The sequence below is a fragment of the Hippocampus comes genome, unplaced genomic scaffold (assembly GCF_001891065.2).
Source record: "Hippocampus comes isolate QL1 unplaced genomic scaffold, H_comes_QL1_v1.1 scaffold151, whole genome shotgun sequence".
Lineage (NCBI taxonomy): Eukaryota > Metazoa > Chordata > Actinopteri > Syngnathiformes > Syngnathidae > Hippocampus > Hippocampus comes.
This window is the reverse complement of record NW_017805591.1, coordinates 903,258-919,893: the sequence shown is the minus strand read 5'-3', so window position 1 is coordinate 919,893 and position 16,636 is coordinate 903,258. Positions and strand designations below refer to the sequence as shown.

The window sequence follows — 16,636 nt, the reverse complement described above, 5'->3', positions numbered from 1 at the left end:
CCCCCCACCACACACACACACACACACACACACACACACACACACACACACACACGCACACACACACACACACACACACACACACACACACACACATATTAAGCAGTTGTTGAAACTCCAACTTGCTCTTTAGGTCAAATTTTCATGACAATTTGATTCATATTGAATGTTACGCAGGATGTACCTTGGTGGGAGGTACCAGCAGAATAGGGTTGACCATGAGGACTTCATAGTATCTCTTGCAAGGATCATCCTGCAGAGTCCATGTGCTCCTGAACCACTCTGCAGGGATGCAAATCTCGTGTTGAAAAGGGCTTGATCTGGTGATCGATTGTTAGTACGCTCTTATTCTTCCGGGGGAATTTTTGCGTTGAGGGCTGCTCCAACAATTGTGTTGCTTATTGTTTAGCCGTGGAGTTCGAGCCGCCTGGTGGACCACTTTTGGTAAGCACAACTAGCGTGGCTGGATGAGCGACCGGAGGAAATGACATTCATATGATTATCATTTCTCAGTAGCAAAACGGGGTCCGAAGGCCAACAAGATTAGAACGCCGCAGATGGATCCAAGATCAAACCTCAAGGCGAGGATAATCTCTTCTGTAACACTGTTTACATTCCGTTCGCATTTTTTTTACGTGCCCGGCCTCTCCCGTCCAGACGTGTGACGCGCACACACACCAAAATCTGTAAAGTCAATAAAATGTAAGGTTAGTCCTAATTTATGGATTGTCGAGTTTTCATGAGACATAAAATCCATTAATCCAAAATAGGTCACACTTTAAACGTGAAATTAACTCGCACGCTGGATTCAGAAATGATAGTAATCCTCACCAGTGACATCATCTAAGGGGCAACTTTGGAGGAGCATGTGTATTTGCAGATTGTATTTAATAACTTGTTCTAAAATAATTTAATCAGAATACAAACATGTCTAAACTCATGTTTGGAGCCGAGCGGTCATTAGCATACCAGAAAACAAGACTGAAATTACTACTAAGCCTGTTTTGGGGGAGATCTTTTTTTTTTCTGGGGACATATTTTTCTGGACACACCTATGAAATAAGAACCAATGTCCAGACCATTAGAGAGGATGTTTAAGGTAAAGTCCATTAAAAAATGCCATTAACAAGTTCACAGAAGGTGTTTGATCTCTGAATAAGTTTCCAAGGATTTAATGTTTTCTGTGCCTCTTCTAGTCTCACTGGAACACTTTGGGCTCAATGGGCACTCCCTTCTGAGAATATCTTGTTTAAAGCCTCTCAATGTTGTCTCATGATGTCTATTGAGGACTATTTGGATACAGATTGCGATCAAACCAGGAAACATGTTGGTTGATTGATGGATAAAACACCTGTTGTCTATTTTCAGCTGCTTGTTAGAGAAGACAAAATTGTGCAACAAATACTGAAACATTGAAAAGCTGGATAACAACAACTAAAGGGTTATAAAAGATCAAATTAAGTTATCTTGTAAATGTTAGTGCATTTTAGATTCACCCTGGAATTACATCCAAAAGCCAAATATCCTTTTTCTAAGTAGCATGCTCTGTTGTTGTTTCAACATACCTTTCAAACTATCGCGCCAGTCAATCGTCTTCACTCCAATGCATTTGTCATTGATGCTGTTCATCTTCACAATGTTGTTTTGGTGTTCAGCAAAAGCAGTCTGACAGAATAAAGTCTTAGAATCGGTGTCCAAAAAAGAAGGTTATTTTTCAAAATATGTACAGAAAGTATTCCAACTCACCTGATACAGATACAACCAGTTCCAAACAATACTGACGAAGAAGCAGATGGTAAACAGCCGTTTAAACTGCACTAGCCAGGAGATGGCACACCACAGCTCAGTGCAGATAATGACCACGAAGACCAAAGTACACAGAGCCAACTAGTGGATGACAAGTGGAGATGAGATGAATGAATGAATGATTTATCATGCTTGACAGTGTCAGTGACTTTAGATGGAAGCATTTTTAACTTTTGCCGGTACATAACAACGGGGTAAATTTACATAACCGATTCCACACAGTTTCTATGATATGATCTGCTACATGTCGGATGAAGATCCAGAGCCACTTTCAAGCAACGCTAGGTCTTCACGCAGAGCTGCAAATATTCATCTCCCATTTTCTGATCCGATTTATCCTCACAAGGGTCTGGTGGTGGGCGGGAGCCTTTCCCAACCTGTCGGGGGACACCCAAACCAGTTGCCAGCCAATCGCAGGGCACACAGAGACGAACAAACATCTGCACTCACACTCACACCTAGGGACAATTCAGAGTGCACAATCAGCCTGCCATGCATGTTTTTGGAATGTGGGAGGAACCTGGAGTAACTGGAGAAAACCCACGCAGGACCGGGGAGGACATGCAAACTCCACACAGGGAGGCCGGAGCTGGAATTGAACCCGGTACCTCTGCACTGTGAGGTCGACGCGGGCTGCAAATAACAATCGTTTTTTTTATGATCGTATTAATATGTCAATAATTCAATGAATTTGATTTTTTAAAAGTTGTTTCCATCCGTAAACTTAAAAACCAGACATTATCTCAAATTGAGATTGCAGAAAATGCACAAAAACATTAATTAAGATGATGTTACTGGTTTGGTCTGTAACGTCAGAAAAAAGGCAAAAATGTTGATCATTGTTTTCCAAAGTAAAAGCAGATGTCTGCATATGCTGTATTTTGATTCAACAGAAAGATAAGTATGCTTTCGAGGAGGAGTACAGAAATCTGAGAATATTTAGTGTTGAGAAGCTTTGGACAATTTTAAATCAAACAAGGGCTCTAAATGATTTGAGGATTATTAACTGACTGAGCAAAAAGGTCATTGCAAGGCACACAACTCACAGTCAAGGTTTCATGAAAACAAAGTGCAACGTGAATATACTCTGAAAATTAAATAACGCACATTCAACAAACTACCGAGAGCATAAATGGCATTTTTGTCAAACATCTAGTTGAGAAACATGCGGTCTGATGTGGCTCCCAGGTAACGCTGATGAAAAATGGTGGCACCTTGCATCATTTAAATTGCTCCTCCCCGGTGTGGACTTAACTGCAATTCCCTCTCTGCACCAAGTTATCAAACAAAATATAAAAAGAATCTTATCTTATCAATCTTATCATGGTCCTCAGGCATTTTACCTGTTTAAATTCCAGTTTGTTCACAAAGAATGCATTGACGACATCATGAGACTCGAGTGTGTGATAATGACGCAAGAGTTAGGCTTGAATGATTCCTCAGGACTTCCCCCTTCTTACCTTGAAAAGTGTGTCCAGCTCTACGCCAAAGGTGTCTTCAAAGCGCCATCTCCAGGCCTCGTAGTCATGTGGTCGAAGGTCCACCAGTATCTGACTGACGGCATTGTCCAGAGCGCCTGTTCTACAGCCTTCTTCACCATCGAGAAAGGTCTGAATCTCTGCCACGGCTTGTCTGGACAGTCGGATGGTGGCATCATAGTATGCAGGGTCTTTGGGCTATATTTGTGAAAGGTGGGACGAATGAAGATGGGTCAAACCACTTTGCCCTACGTCAACAATATGCAACGGCAACGTACCACTCCAATTCTTTGCGTGTCCTTCAGGAGTCTGCTCAGGAATCTTTTAAAAACAGGATTGCATGTGACCTGCTGTGGGATATGCTTCATACTCTTCTTTTGGGTTTCAACCTGAAGAGACGCAAAGTGCAATCTAATGTTTGAGATGCAGATCATACAGTAGATTCTATCAATTTTTATTAAATGTCTTGTCTCTCAAGTGGTGCAGGACTTCAAAGGGTGTTTAATTTCGCACTTGAAGGCTGGTCAGACACTCCAAGCAGTCTGTGCATACAAGTAAGCTCCATAAATATTTGGACATAAACACAATTTCCACCTCTGTGCAACACCACAATGGATTTGAAATGATGCAATCAAAGTGTGCTTTACATGCAATCTCTGATCTCTAATTTGAGGGTATTTACATCCAAATCAGGTGAACGGTGTAGCAATTACAACACGTTTTATATGTGCCTACACCTTTTGAAGGACCAAAAAGAATTGAAGACAGCTACAAAAGAGGTCTGGCAGAGCATCACCATAAACCAGGGGTCCCCAACCTTTTTTGCCCCACGGACCGGTTTATGTCAGACAATATTTTCACGGACCGGCATTCAAGGTGTGGCGGATAAATACTACAAAATAATATGGTAAGAGCTGCATGAACACCGTGGTGTTTTCGAGAGATAATAATAAACACGAGGAGCGTCTAATCTGGCCGCAACACTCTGATCGCTATGGTAATGTTTAATGTCTTCAAAATACGATACAACGCAAATTCAAAGTGCATGAAAATGTCAACTCACCACAACGCTGAATCAGTGCGAGCCCCGAGCTTGATTTTCTGCAACCGGGCGGTCCCATCTCGGGGTCATTTACGTCGAGTCTACTTCCTAATTTTGTTTTAGTCGCCATTGCGGCACAAAACCCCCGCCTCACACAGGTAGCATGTCGGAAATAGCAACAGTGCTATTGTGACGATCTCAGAGTATTCAGCCATAACTTGAATCCAGAACACCGGCAGAGTTGCTGTCTCGAACGTACTTTTAAGGCCGCCGTTATTTGTGATCACCAGCAGTTTATTTTACTCATTTAGTAAGCTTCGGCGTTTTGTTTTTAGCGTCATCTGTCACGTGACGGAGAAGCGTGGTTTGACGTGCATCAAGAGTGACACAGACGGATGTAACGGAGAATCGAGTAATTTTTCAAAATAAAATATATTTCGTATTCCAAAATAAATACAACGGAGTTAATGTAAGTTCTTATTGTGCGGCCCGGTACCAAATGCCCCGCGGACCACCGGCGGTTGGGGACCCCTGCCATAAACAACAGAGCATCTGGTGATGTTCATGGGTTCAAGACTTCAGACTGTCCTTGATTGCCAAGCGTTTGCAAAAAAAAGTATTTCTGATTATGTTAGCTTGTCAAATTATTTTTGGTAACGTAAAAAGAAAAAGGCACGTATAAAATGTGTTGCAATTCCCCCCACTATTCACCTCACTTGGATGAAAATATCGTCAAATAAAAACTCAAATATTGCACTTACATACACAACATAGTTCGAATCAATTTTTGTGTTATACAGAGCGGGAAAGATGAAAATTGTGTCAATGTCCGAATACAGCGATATCACAACAGTGGGAACACACCCACCTGAGTTAGTAAATCAGACAGCCGTTCTTTGCAGGCGATCAGCTCAGCTTGGTTACAGTCGATGTGCCCTCTTCGAGAGGTTGGGACGTTTAAATCCCTTGCCGGCTTCTACAACGAACGTGGTTAAATAAATGTATTTCAACAACTACGCCATCGTGTTTCATTTGCATTTTTGTCATGTCAGTATATTAAGGCTCTCAACCTCAGTGGGCTTCCTCATGGTTTTAGTGCTAGAGTCGTAGTTGAGCAAATCATACGGGTCAATCCAGTCTTCATCCTGCTGCTGACCAGAGGCCAGCGTCAAGTAGCCGACCAGGATCACGAGGAACATCGTGCACAAGCTTCCACCTCACGGAAACTTCCAAATCCAAATCAAATTGTAGTTCGGCGCGATTACTGTTCAGCCAAACGTACCAAAGAGCGTCGCGTCGGAGGACTATCGGAGTTCTGAAATCAACAATTGTCGCGGTTTAATTACGTCATCTTACGCAACCCACCAGCGCCGGATATGTACGTGCGGCGGGCGTTATGGGGCGCCGACAAAATTGCGTCACGGGAAACTGGGAATTCGGAATTATCCCACTCGGGTCGTACCAGTTGCGACGTCAAAGCGCTCCAGGCGAACTTAAACAAGGCCGGTTCTGATAACTTTTAGGTTATTGTTGTTCTGGTTCATCACATGACATTCGTACGCCCAGTAAATCTTTCTTCGTAATTTCCTTTATTTATTTAGAGAAAGGAGTATATTATCTAAATGTTTTATACACTTCACCGAATAACTTCCTGCAGGAAGATAGCATGCAGTCAGAAATAATCAAGTTGTGTTATGTGACGTTATTTCCAATTCATAATTAATAAAGATAAACAAATGCTCACAATCTTGTAATTTTTTTTTTCTATTCACAAGTGACTGTAAACTAAAAGCCACTGAATTCATTCATTAATTGTGAACCAAGCAACTTCTGTCGCTTATTTGTCCTTTTGGAACCTTGTGTCATAGTTGCACGTATTACAGTACAGTATGTGGCATCAAAGGTCATGAAATATATTACACACATTCCAGCACTCCAAAAGGACATCAGAACCAATTTATTGCAATCTTATTTACAAAAAATGAATGCCTACATTTCTCAATGACAGACATCCCCAACTTTTTGCAATTGAGAGTTCAGACAAACGACTCTGTTCTTAGAAAGACAAGCACATAATATTCATTTTTACTGTTCCCAAGAGCATTGAAGTCCTCCAAAGGAAAATGGTTGCAACAGATTTGGGCTCTTTCAATCAATTTGAAGACAAACTGTTCATGGACCCATTTCCGATCTACCTTCCTTTTCGCCCTTTGCTAGTCTTCACTCCCTTTTTGCCACCTTTTGCCTGTCTTCCTTTTCCTTTGCCACCCTTTGCTTTCTGCTCTTTCCTTTGCATCCCACGCACGTCTTTCTTCATGCGACCGTCCACCACTCTGAAGGCGCCTTTGACACCAGCAGGCCGCCTCACTTTCCTCCCAGCTCCCTTTTTGGCAACAACATACGTCACTTCTCGCTTCTCTTTTCCCACACCGGCTTTCTTGTAGATACTGAAAGAATTAATAACAATGATAAGACAGTCAAGTGGGCATTGTTGCATTTTTCCCTTGTGATGAGAAACCAAACCTCTTGAGTTGAGCCATCTTCTCCCTCTCAGAAATGTCCACTGTGTTCACAACAGCCTCTGCTTTCTTCTTAGCCTGTTCCATCTTCTTCAGCATCTAGTGAAAAACCAACAAATCTTTTTTTCCCCCACAATCTAGAACCCCATAAATCTGTAGTCTCGTCAAAGAACCAAATCAATGTCCTTACCCTCCTCTTCTTCCTGGCCTTGGCTTCGGCGACTCTCTTAATTGGCCGGGCATTGATCTCCTTCCACTTCTGTTTATACTCCTCCACCATCTCCTTGGTGACCGGCACTGGCTTCTTCCTGTGCTTATTCTCGTCATTCAGGAACCATTCAGGTACTTCCCAAGGCTCGTCAGACGATGCAAACCTGCGAAAGCATAAACATGTTCTCGCTTATCCGCCCTCCTCCTTTTATCTTCAGCCTACCTTTCCCAAACATTTGGCTCCTACATCTGTTTCTTTTGGGTTGCTGATGCTCAGAATAAAAGTTGACTTTTTTTAAAATTCATGTCGGTTGTGTACTTTATTTTTGTTGCAATTTGTGACTTTAGCTAAAACGGCAGGGGGCATTTATTTATTTATTTCATTTTATTTACTTAGTGAAAATACATAAAGTACCAGGCATCCAAAACACCAGGAATGGTAAGCTATATTATGGTACTATAAGATACATGTGGAATTAAAAGTCTTAATATTATAAACTCACAAAGTATGAGTATTACAGATAAATCCATAATTCTGCAAGAGTAACTTTCTAAATTTTAAAAGAGTAAATTGGTACATTGTCTTGTCAGTTTTTCTACGACATTCTTGCTTGAGTAAAGATTAGAGATTGACAGTTTCAGTTTGCTTGTTGTCAATTAAACACAAAAAGAGAATTAGATATTGTGATTTTAAAACTACCCCCACAAGTGTGATATCTTAATGCTAATAGGCAAAACAAAACTATCAGCTGGCTGGCCTCACTGGCCATTTGCACACCGTGTCCACACGCACCTGTGGAAGGAGTTGTCCACCAGGTCTCTGGCTTTCTTCTTAGATGTGGCAATCTGGCAGCCAAGGGCGAGGCCTTCGGCATCCAGGATGCGAGCTTTCTTACCTTCACGCAGAGCACAATAACATGTATACTTCCAACAGGAAACTGATGACTCAAAATCTGATTGTTTCACACATGTTGTTTTTATGTAGCCCAAATTAACTCACTGGTGCTTTCAACTGGAACGACCTGGAAGTCGTCATCGTCATCACCGAGACCTGCCCCGGTGCTACCACTTGTCCCGGTGCTGCCATTTGCCTGTTTCAACTTGGATATGAATCTAGAAGAAACAACAGACTTGTTATTGATTCGTTTAATGATCCCATGACTTTCTATGACAACTAACTCTACTTATTGTGAATAAAGATCCTTATCGCTGTTTTCCGGAACTGAATGTTTATTAAAATGTGTTAAAACTTGATTCAGTTCTACTTATGAATACATGTAAATCTGTATTAAAATATTCCAAAATTGATAACGTTATACGAACCGGTACATGTGATTCTGTTGAAATGTCATGCTTTATAATATTTGGCATGGATGTCTTCTATGACAAAACTGTATGCACAGTACGTTTCCATGAGCAGTAAAACTGGGGCCTTTTTGGAACCAACCAACCAACCAACCAACCAACCAACCAACCAACCAACCAACCAACCAACCAACCAACCAACCAACCAACCAACCAACCAACCAACCAACCAACCAACCAACCAACCAACCAACCAACCAACCAACCAACCAACCAACCAACCAACCAACCAACCAACCAACCAACCAACCAACCAACCAACCAACCAACCAACCAACCAACCAACCAACCAACCAACCAACCAACCAACCAACCAACCAACCAACCAACCAACCAACCAACCAACCAACCAACCAACCAACCAACCAACCAACCAACCAACCAACCAACCAACCAACCAACCAACCAACCAACCAACCAACCAACCAAACACACACACACACACACACACACACACGAAACTGATATTTAAAAAATGCCCCAGCTTTACCGCTCGTGGAAATTTCCTGGATACTTTACCAGAAAATATTCCATCTCTTTGCAACCCCAGCGGCACATAAATAAAATAGAAATGAATTGAATTACTCTTCATCGTCACTGTCATCTGAGTCGCTGTCACCGTCTTCCACCGCTTCCTTTGAAGTCTCCGCCTCTTCTTTTACATTTGGAGCAGCCTCCTCATATTTCTCTACTTTCTCAGCTTTCCTCTTTTTGCCTTTTCCTAAGACATATTTTAAAAAATGTGGTCAATACCCAAGTGTGGTGTAATATCAGAATCTCTGATCATAACTCCTACTATCATAACCAAGGTCAAATTAAGCATTACTGAGCACTTTTATGTTCAAAGCTTTGTACATGATTCCCAAATGTTATGATGTTTCTTTTTCAATGTTTTAAGTTCATGAACATGCTATGAGCACGTTCATAGCAAATTTCACGTTTTTGTCACATTTAGCCAAATGTAAGACCTTTTTAACACCACTTTGATCAAATTAGAGCGGTCTCATTAAATACAGCCACCAATATGCCCTTATTTTCAGATCACACAAAACAACAATATACTTTACAAAGCTTTTCAAAGAAAACACAGCAGCATTATTTGTTTGTTTGTGTCCATGGATATTTTAAGATCTCTTTAGATTTAACATTTTTAACCAAAGACCTTAATTTCGGAAAATCTGATTTCAGACTTAAAAGGGACTTGCTCTCACGAGCGTTACAAAAATATAGGTTTAAAAACATACATAAATAAATATTATAGTCGTTTTTTTGTTATAGCAGGACAAGAAGCTTTGTCTTTGGATGGACAATACAATTAACAAAAAAAATTTTGTAGAAAATCTCCCATGTCTGCATACAGGATATGCTAGTTACAATTTGAAGCACTTTATCCAAAATACAAGCACTTTCCAAATATTAAAAATGCTTACTTATACCAACATTAGGCATTTTCTAGAATTTCTACAGCACTTCTACGATTCTTTCTTAAAACTAGCAACAATATTTACCTGGGTGCTGGTTTTGGATCCACTGCGTCTGTCTGAGCTCGCTCTCAGCGTCTCCTTCTAGCTCAATCTCAGAAAAAATGTCCTACAAAAACCAAACAATTCACTCAACAAAAAAAAAAGCTCATCTACAGGTGGGAAAGAAAGGGTCATTTAATGAATTGTGTTGTGGGACAAACCTTACTGAACCACAAGTTGGTTTCACGCTTTTTCTTCTCATCTATTCCTTCAAGTTCCACGAGTACGCCGCCCTCCTCTTCGTTGTCGTCCGCCTCATCTTCCTCGGTGAATGTCACTCTGAAGACAAGCAGAGTACGCAATAGTGTAGGTCGGATTTTCGTCGTCATTTCTAGGCGTATCATAATATACCACAGTTCAGTGCAGAATCGTTCCATTTTGCTCATATCTCTCACTCACTTCTTCTTCTTCTTTTTCTTCTCCAGCCCCTTCTGTCTGCGTTCCACCTCCTCCAGTTCATCGTCATCCAAATCAGAGGCCAGGGACATGTTATCTGCTTGGTCCTCCTCCTCCTCAGTATCAGACAGGTCGAGGTCATCCTCTCCCTCCGCTAGGAAGTCTGCTGCTTTCATGTCCCCCTTGGAAAGATCATCCAGCACCTGACGAGTGGAAGAAGAATGATCAGAATGCACCTCAAATGAATCACCCAAAAACCCGTTTGTGTACACCGACCAACTGTAACATTATGAATGAATGAATGAATGAATGAATACTTTATTGTCATTGCACACTTGTTACAACGAGATTTTTGCAGGAGCCTCCCCCCCAAGTGTATTGTGAAATATAAAAAAATTTAAAAAAAGTATTGCTACTTACTACAATATAATGACATCCTCTGCACGAGCTGCATCAGATAATTCTGATTTGCAAAAGATAATGCCCACCTCCCACCTTATTACCTCAGAAAATGTAATTGGTTTGAAGTAGGGCTGTGCGATACAGCCAAAATATAATATGTCAATTTTTTTGCCAGATATCTCAATATTACAATGGGTTCAGCGAAAAAAAAATTTAAATGAAAAAACTGAATATTAAACCAAAAGGGGATGGAAAATGTCGTTTATTTCTTAGAATTTACTGAGAGCCATCGACATTCACACTCAGCAATAAAACTAAAAATAATTCAAATCACATTGTATTGCAACAGTGCTTCAATGATCAACAAAAAATGTATTCTAACATACCTGTATATATAACATAAGTATTTGTTGTGTTGGTGGGTATTAATTGCATCAAAGTGTGTGTTGTTCTGTCCTAATTTGTCCATGCATGCCCGTAGTTCATGTATGCATTGATGAATTACTTTGAAATACACTCATAATTAAAGATAAAAGGCGACCAAGTGACAGCTGATTACAAAAAATGAATCCTAAGTCAGGGCACTGTTAAGTGAAGGTAACACTGTATTGTGCATGTGTGTGCATGTGTGTGCGTGCGTTTGTGCGCATGCATGTTATGACCCTTACCTCTTTCTTCTTGATGGTGTGGAGGGAGAACAAGCAGACATCATTGTTGTCAGCAATGGAGACACCTGGCAGATCCATCTTGAGCTCCACCCTCTCCCTCTGCTTTCTACGCTCTTTCAGCAGCTTCCTCTTTTTCCTGACGGCAAATAGTGAGGTTTCACTTGAAATCTTAGGACGAGAGCATTGAAGCGGTAACGCCGTACCTCTTGAGATCAGCCACCTCCTCTGCTTTCAGCTCGGCCAATTTCTTCTCCATTTCTTCTTCTTCGTCGTCATCACCCTCCACCTCTGCTACCTCTTTGTTCTTCTTTGGCTCGGCATCTGATTCATCCCCCTCTTCCTCAGAACTCAGCCTAAAGAGCAAAGAGACACGATTGGCAGTTAAGACACTTGGGCAGACACGGCGCATCAGCCCGGCATCTTGTACCTGATTTCCCCATCAAGGTTCTTGGCCTCCTCCTTCAATTTCTTAGCTAGGTATCGCCTCAGCTTGGTCCTCCAGTTCAGCAAAGCGCTGGGTTTGAACAATAGCGAGAGCAAACATTACACCACCTTGGAAGTAGAAACATGTAAAGTTGTAAGGAATGGTACCAGGGGACAAAGGTTTTACCGGAGTTCTTTGCGGCCCAAAACTTTAATGTCACGACAACACTCCTTTATCTCATCAGTAGTGGAGCTGTGAGTCTCCAGGTCTGGGTTGTCAAAGGTGATCTAGAAATAAACAACGGGGTGAAATATCATCAGTCTACGAGGAACGCTTCACGTTGGCTTGCAGACCACGCAAAAGATCAATGTGTAGTTGGATACGGTATAGTCTGACTCCTCACCTCACTGGCTTTGCCCAAAAAGTCCACGGGGTTTTCAGCTTTGACAAAGGTTGTAACAGTGCAACTGTGGAAAAGGGTCAGGTCGCCATCAGTGTATCCCTCGGCCTGAGGTACAAGAAGATAATCTGGGTCAGTAGAAGACCTCTCCAGCCATTAGAACCACAGAGTTTTGCACTGTTTGGTTAGCATTAACTCATTCAATCCCGGCCATTCTCACGGGAGCAACCCCCTCAATCCCAGCGTTTTACTGGATTTTGACTGATCTTTCAAGGCCCACAGAATATTTGTTTCTAATGCTATATAAACATAAAGTTTGGACTCTCATCTTTCAGCAGAAAAAAATTTGTTTCTATCTTTTTCCATTCTTCAGCAATGGTCATTACAAAATGGCTAAATTTCATGAAAATGGCGATTCCTGGGCAAAAAAAACGGAGAAAAAGAGCTTTTTGTAAAAGCATGCATTTCAAGCGTGTGAGGCACCACTGCCACCTACTGGTCGCTTTTTTACATGATTTACAATGTAAACGGCTTATTCTCATTCACAGATTGCATCAGACCCTCCTCTCCATGATGCAAAAAAAAAAAAAAAAAGACGTACATCCTTGGTAGGTGGGGCCTAATTTTAAAAAGACGTACAAGTACGTCTTGTGGAATGAAAGAGTTAAACTGAATGTACTTAAAGCTATGTAAACATGTAATTCTCTTTAGACTCATCTTTAGGTTGACAGAAAACCTTAACTAGGAGCGGAAATGAACACACCGAGGTCTCTTTTCTGAGTAATTGTTCACAACCTGCTTTTTGTGAAGTAAGGTGAGTTGACTGCCACCAAACAGCACTCAAACTGCTCATTTTGGCTCGCAAATCCAAGCCAAATCAGCCGAATGTCGACTCATATCCCGAAAAAGTTCTACCAGTAAGTATAGCACCACAATACAACAAAACCACAGTAAATTGTGAGCACAGCCATTATCATGCCACCAAAAGACAGCAGCAGTGACTTACATTGTGACAAAATACACAAGGAGCACAGAGTACAAGGACAGGCCATGGATAATTGACAATAACATGACTTTGCGTTAATTATAAGGTGAATTATTAGTTGAACACAATTCAGGTACTGGGTAAAACTGACCAATCTCTCAGAAAAAAGAATGCCCTCAGTGTACTTCACAAGACGTCAGTTTCAAGGCTTTACACTGTAATTGGCTTTCAATTTAGTGTTTTTTTTTTTCATTTCACATTTATGCTTATCAGCCAAGATTGACTCTTTTTTGCTTAAACGTTTTGATATTAAAAGTCTATCTACGGTCAAAATATTTCCAATGCAGGGCAAACTGGAGGTGGACCAGTGTTCTGTTTGTGTTCATGAGATTCCCAAGTGATATAACCCAAGTCAGTCTTTTAAAAATATGATTGTATTCAGGCCCCCAAAACAGTGTTTCTATGAAGACAAAACATACTGTAAAAATAATGCGTATAGACTAAAAACTCATTCTGGGTAAACCGCATTCATTATTGTTGTACTGAACCAACCCACACACACTGTACCTTTGGCTTTTTTTCCGGAACCAGTTCTTTCACAGTTTTGGCCTGTACTTCCACCTCTTTAAATGCATATTTGGGGTCGAAGAACTTGGCGTCAATTTTGTCTGGCGCGAGAAAACCTGCGGATGAATGAGTAGAATAATTTGTTTACCGTTACAAATGCAGGCACTATAGTTGCATCCAAATCTGCTACTGACCCTGGCAAATAACAAAGATTTCCGCCGACTCATTCCTAGACGCTTGGGGCTTGGTGGCTTGAACTTTCTTGAAGAACTGCTGGAAGATCCAGAGCAGCGGCTGGTAGTCTTTCGAGCGGAAGACCTTGGTGACAAACGTGCCCCCTTTCGTCAAGAACTCAGAGGCCAGCTTCAAGGCCATCAGGGTCAGGTGGGCTGGTAGCAAAAGAAACGAACAGCTCTTGAGAGGTTGGCTGATGGTCAACAAAAGATAATTTACACAACTGAAAAAAACTTGCTACATACATTTTTTACATAATGCATAATAACTTTTAAAGGGTATGAAGGAGTTAAGTGACTAATTGAATTACTATTTTGGAAACTAACAGGTAACTAACTATAAGTTTTATAAGGCAATTTGTCCAACACTGCTGATTTAGACAAGTGTCACATACCTTGGGAGAAAGCATCATGTTGCCAGTTGGCTCCTACGTTTGGAGCACCATCATTTAGCACAACATCAACCTTCCAGGTCTGCAGCTCCTTTCTGAGGGCCTGCACGTACAATATAAAATTATCAATGAATAGAAGATCAATTCATTCGAATGCAGGAAAAATAAGTTGTTTTCCTCACAGTCGATTTTAACAATTAATTTGAGTTTCTTCCAAAACAATTTATAAGGATTTGTTTGTTCGTGGTTTCTGTTGTTAAAATCTGACATGGATTGCTTGCACTAAAAACCTGGCTTCAAATGGAGAGGAGTTAGTTTACAAAAGCGCAGTCATGTTTGTCAACTTAGTGATTTTTCCAATCCCTCTTTGATTGTTTTTTTAAAAAAGTGACTTCGGAGTTTAATTCTTGAGAAGAAAGACAACATGAGCGGAATCATTTTCCTGTTGTTCAACAATAAAGATGCCTAGTGCAAGTCAGCCATGTAGTCAGTCTGATTCCTTGAGACTCGGTGTTTATTTATTGATAGTCTATATATTATACATAGTTCAATTATTTTTCCTGGGTACGCTGATGCAAGATAACACGAGGGAAAGTTCTAGCTTGTATCAGAAGATGTTTCTGAATAGGCTGAATAGAATGTCAGTGCCATCCATTGTTTCTTCAAGCGAATGGTAGAATTGAGTTATAATCAGAAATCTTATTTTGTGAGGAAAAAAAATCTTTTCAGCATTCACAATTTCACTGTCCAAGGAGGACTTACCTGTCTGCATTTCTCAGTGGTGATGTCTTCTTGAAGGGTCACTACATTGGGGATGGGTTTAATGGGCACCAGGTCAACACCTGCAAGAAGAATGTGTACAATTAGAAAAAGAAAAAAAAAAAACAGAAATTTACTGGGTCAGATCAAAGGTGCACATACCAATAACAAGGCTTGAAACAGGCATAAATTTGGACGCCACTTGTAACCTGTGAATACAAAATCATTCAGCCAAAACCAGTCAATAATATCACATTTTCCTGTCATTTGCCATTTTTGGCACCGCTTATCCTCACAGGGTCGCGGGGGGTGCTGGAGCCAATCCCAGCAGACTTCTGGCAAAAAGCGAACTACACATTGAACTGGTCGCAGGGAACACACACACACTATAACCGATCCCATACTGCCCGCACACAAGTTAGGCAAGTGTACCACTACACCATTTATCATCATGTCTTTTTTTTTAATTGTCATATTTTTTAAATTGTTCTTATACACCTTGCCCCCCCTCCCCCCCCCATTTACTTATTTCTAGTATTTAACATTATTTAAACTCGTTCTTGCACCATACATATTTTTTGGTACTTGGATGGAGACTGGCAAAGTAATGATTTCATTGCTCAATCCTACAGCAGAGATGACAAATAAACATCCTAAATTCTGAATAACATTTTAAGAAAGATGACTTGATTTCATTTGTGTAAATGTGACTAACCATCCTCCGGGAGCAGCGCACAGGTCCACCAAAGCTCTAGCTTTTTGAAGAAACTGATATTTACGGTTTAGTTGGATGAGTTTGAATGATGAACGAGACCGATAACCTGTAAAGGACACGATAATTAAGAATAGGAAACATCTTTCATGCTGCACTCTTGGTCACCGGCTGGCATGGGTACATTGCTATTGCTAAAATTAAAATGATATATTTCTGTAAGATCGTTTCGCTACCTGTTTCTTTGGCTAAGTGGTAGAATTTATCTTTTCGGGTCTTTCCTACTTTGAGCTTCTTCCCCATTTTTGTGTTGACAGCAGCTTTACGCTGGAAATTAACACAACTACACTTCCAAGGAGTAACAAAAATAAAATCACTAGCATATGATGAAAACAACACGTGTGAGCCTTGGTGCGCATATATTGGACGTCACGCGTCTCGTCTTCTTCGTCTGCCGATGATTAGCCGGACGGAGGCAGAATAGCGTCACTTGCTGGCTGCACTTGCTCTTCGCGTCAACATTTCCAGGACAAAAAGCTCCAAAGTCCCAACTTTCATCTTTTTCCATTACAGGAATAAACAGAGGTGGCAATTAGAAAAATTACTCATATTTTATACTGAAGTAGAAGTGCACATGCTATTGTAAAGAAGACGTGGATAAAAGTAGAAGTACGTATTCAGCTATCTTTCTTTGGTAAAAGTAAAAACAAAAAAGGAACAATAGAGCTGTACCTCAGTACACGAGTAAAAAAAAA

General features: G+C 40.8%; 2 protein-coding genes across 3 annotated transcripts in view; both read right to left on the bottom strand.

Moving 5' to 3' along the window:
• The window catches only part of clcc1 (chloride channel CLIC-like 1), a 9,799-nt gene extending 4,122 nt beyond the window's left edge, over positions 1-5,677 (bottom strand). The window contains exons 1-7 of the mRNA XM_019880343.1: positions 5,397-5,677; positions 5,195-5,302; positions 3,563-3,673; positions 3,267-3,482; positions 1,747-1,887; positions 1,566-1,665; positions 185-282 (exon numbers count right to left, since the gene is read on the bottom strand). Of these exons, the coding sequence (XP_019735902.1) occupies positions 185-282; positions 1,566-1,665; positions 1,747-1,887; positions 3,267-3,482; positions 3,563-3,673; positions 5,195-5,302; positions 5,397-5,525 (903 nt within the window). The 5' untranslated portion in view covers positions 5,526-5,677. The remainder of the gene's footprint in view (positions 1-184; positions 283-1,565; positions 1,666-1,746; positions 1,888-3,266; positions 3,483-3,562; positions 3,674-5,194; positions 5,303-5,396) is intronic.
• A 589-nt stretch (positions 5,678-6,266) lies between these two features.
• On the bottom strand, positions 6,267-16,313 carry ftsj3 (FtsJ RNA 2'-O-methyltransferase 3). Of its 2 annotated transcripts, none has more exons than XM_019880342.1 (21): positions 16,118-16,313; positions 15,885-15,990; positions 15,332-15,378; positions 15,173-15,252; positions 14,414-14,513; positions 13,980-14,174; positions 13,786-13,901; positions 12,237-12,341; positions 12,020-12,120; positions 11,837-11,923; positions 11,613-11,762; positions 11,410-11,545; positions 10,346-10,542; positions 10,105-10,222; positions 9,929-10,010; positions 9,006-9,141; positions 8,056-8,168; positions 7,849-7,951; positions 7,036-7,219; positions 6,850-6,944; positions 6,267-6,773 (listed from the first exon to the last, which is right to left on the bottom strand). In XM_019880342.1, the coding sequence occupies exons 1-21, from the start codon at positions 16,182-16,184 to the stop codon at positions 6,518-6,520; spliced, it is 2,574 nt and encodes an 857-aa protein (XP_019735901.1). In that variant the 5' UTR covers positions 16,185-16,313; the 3' UTR covers positions 6,267-6,517. The 2 variants fall into 2 exon arrangements, with proteins under 2 accessions (XP_019735901.1, XP_019735900.1); XM_019880341.1 differs by having other exon boundaries at positions 10,343-10,542; positions 16,118-16,312.
• Positions 16,314-16,636: the final 323 nt, after the last annotated feature.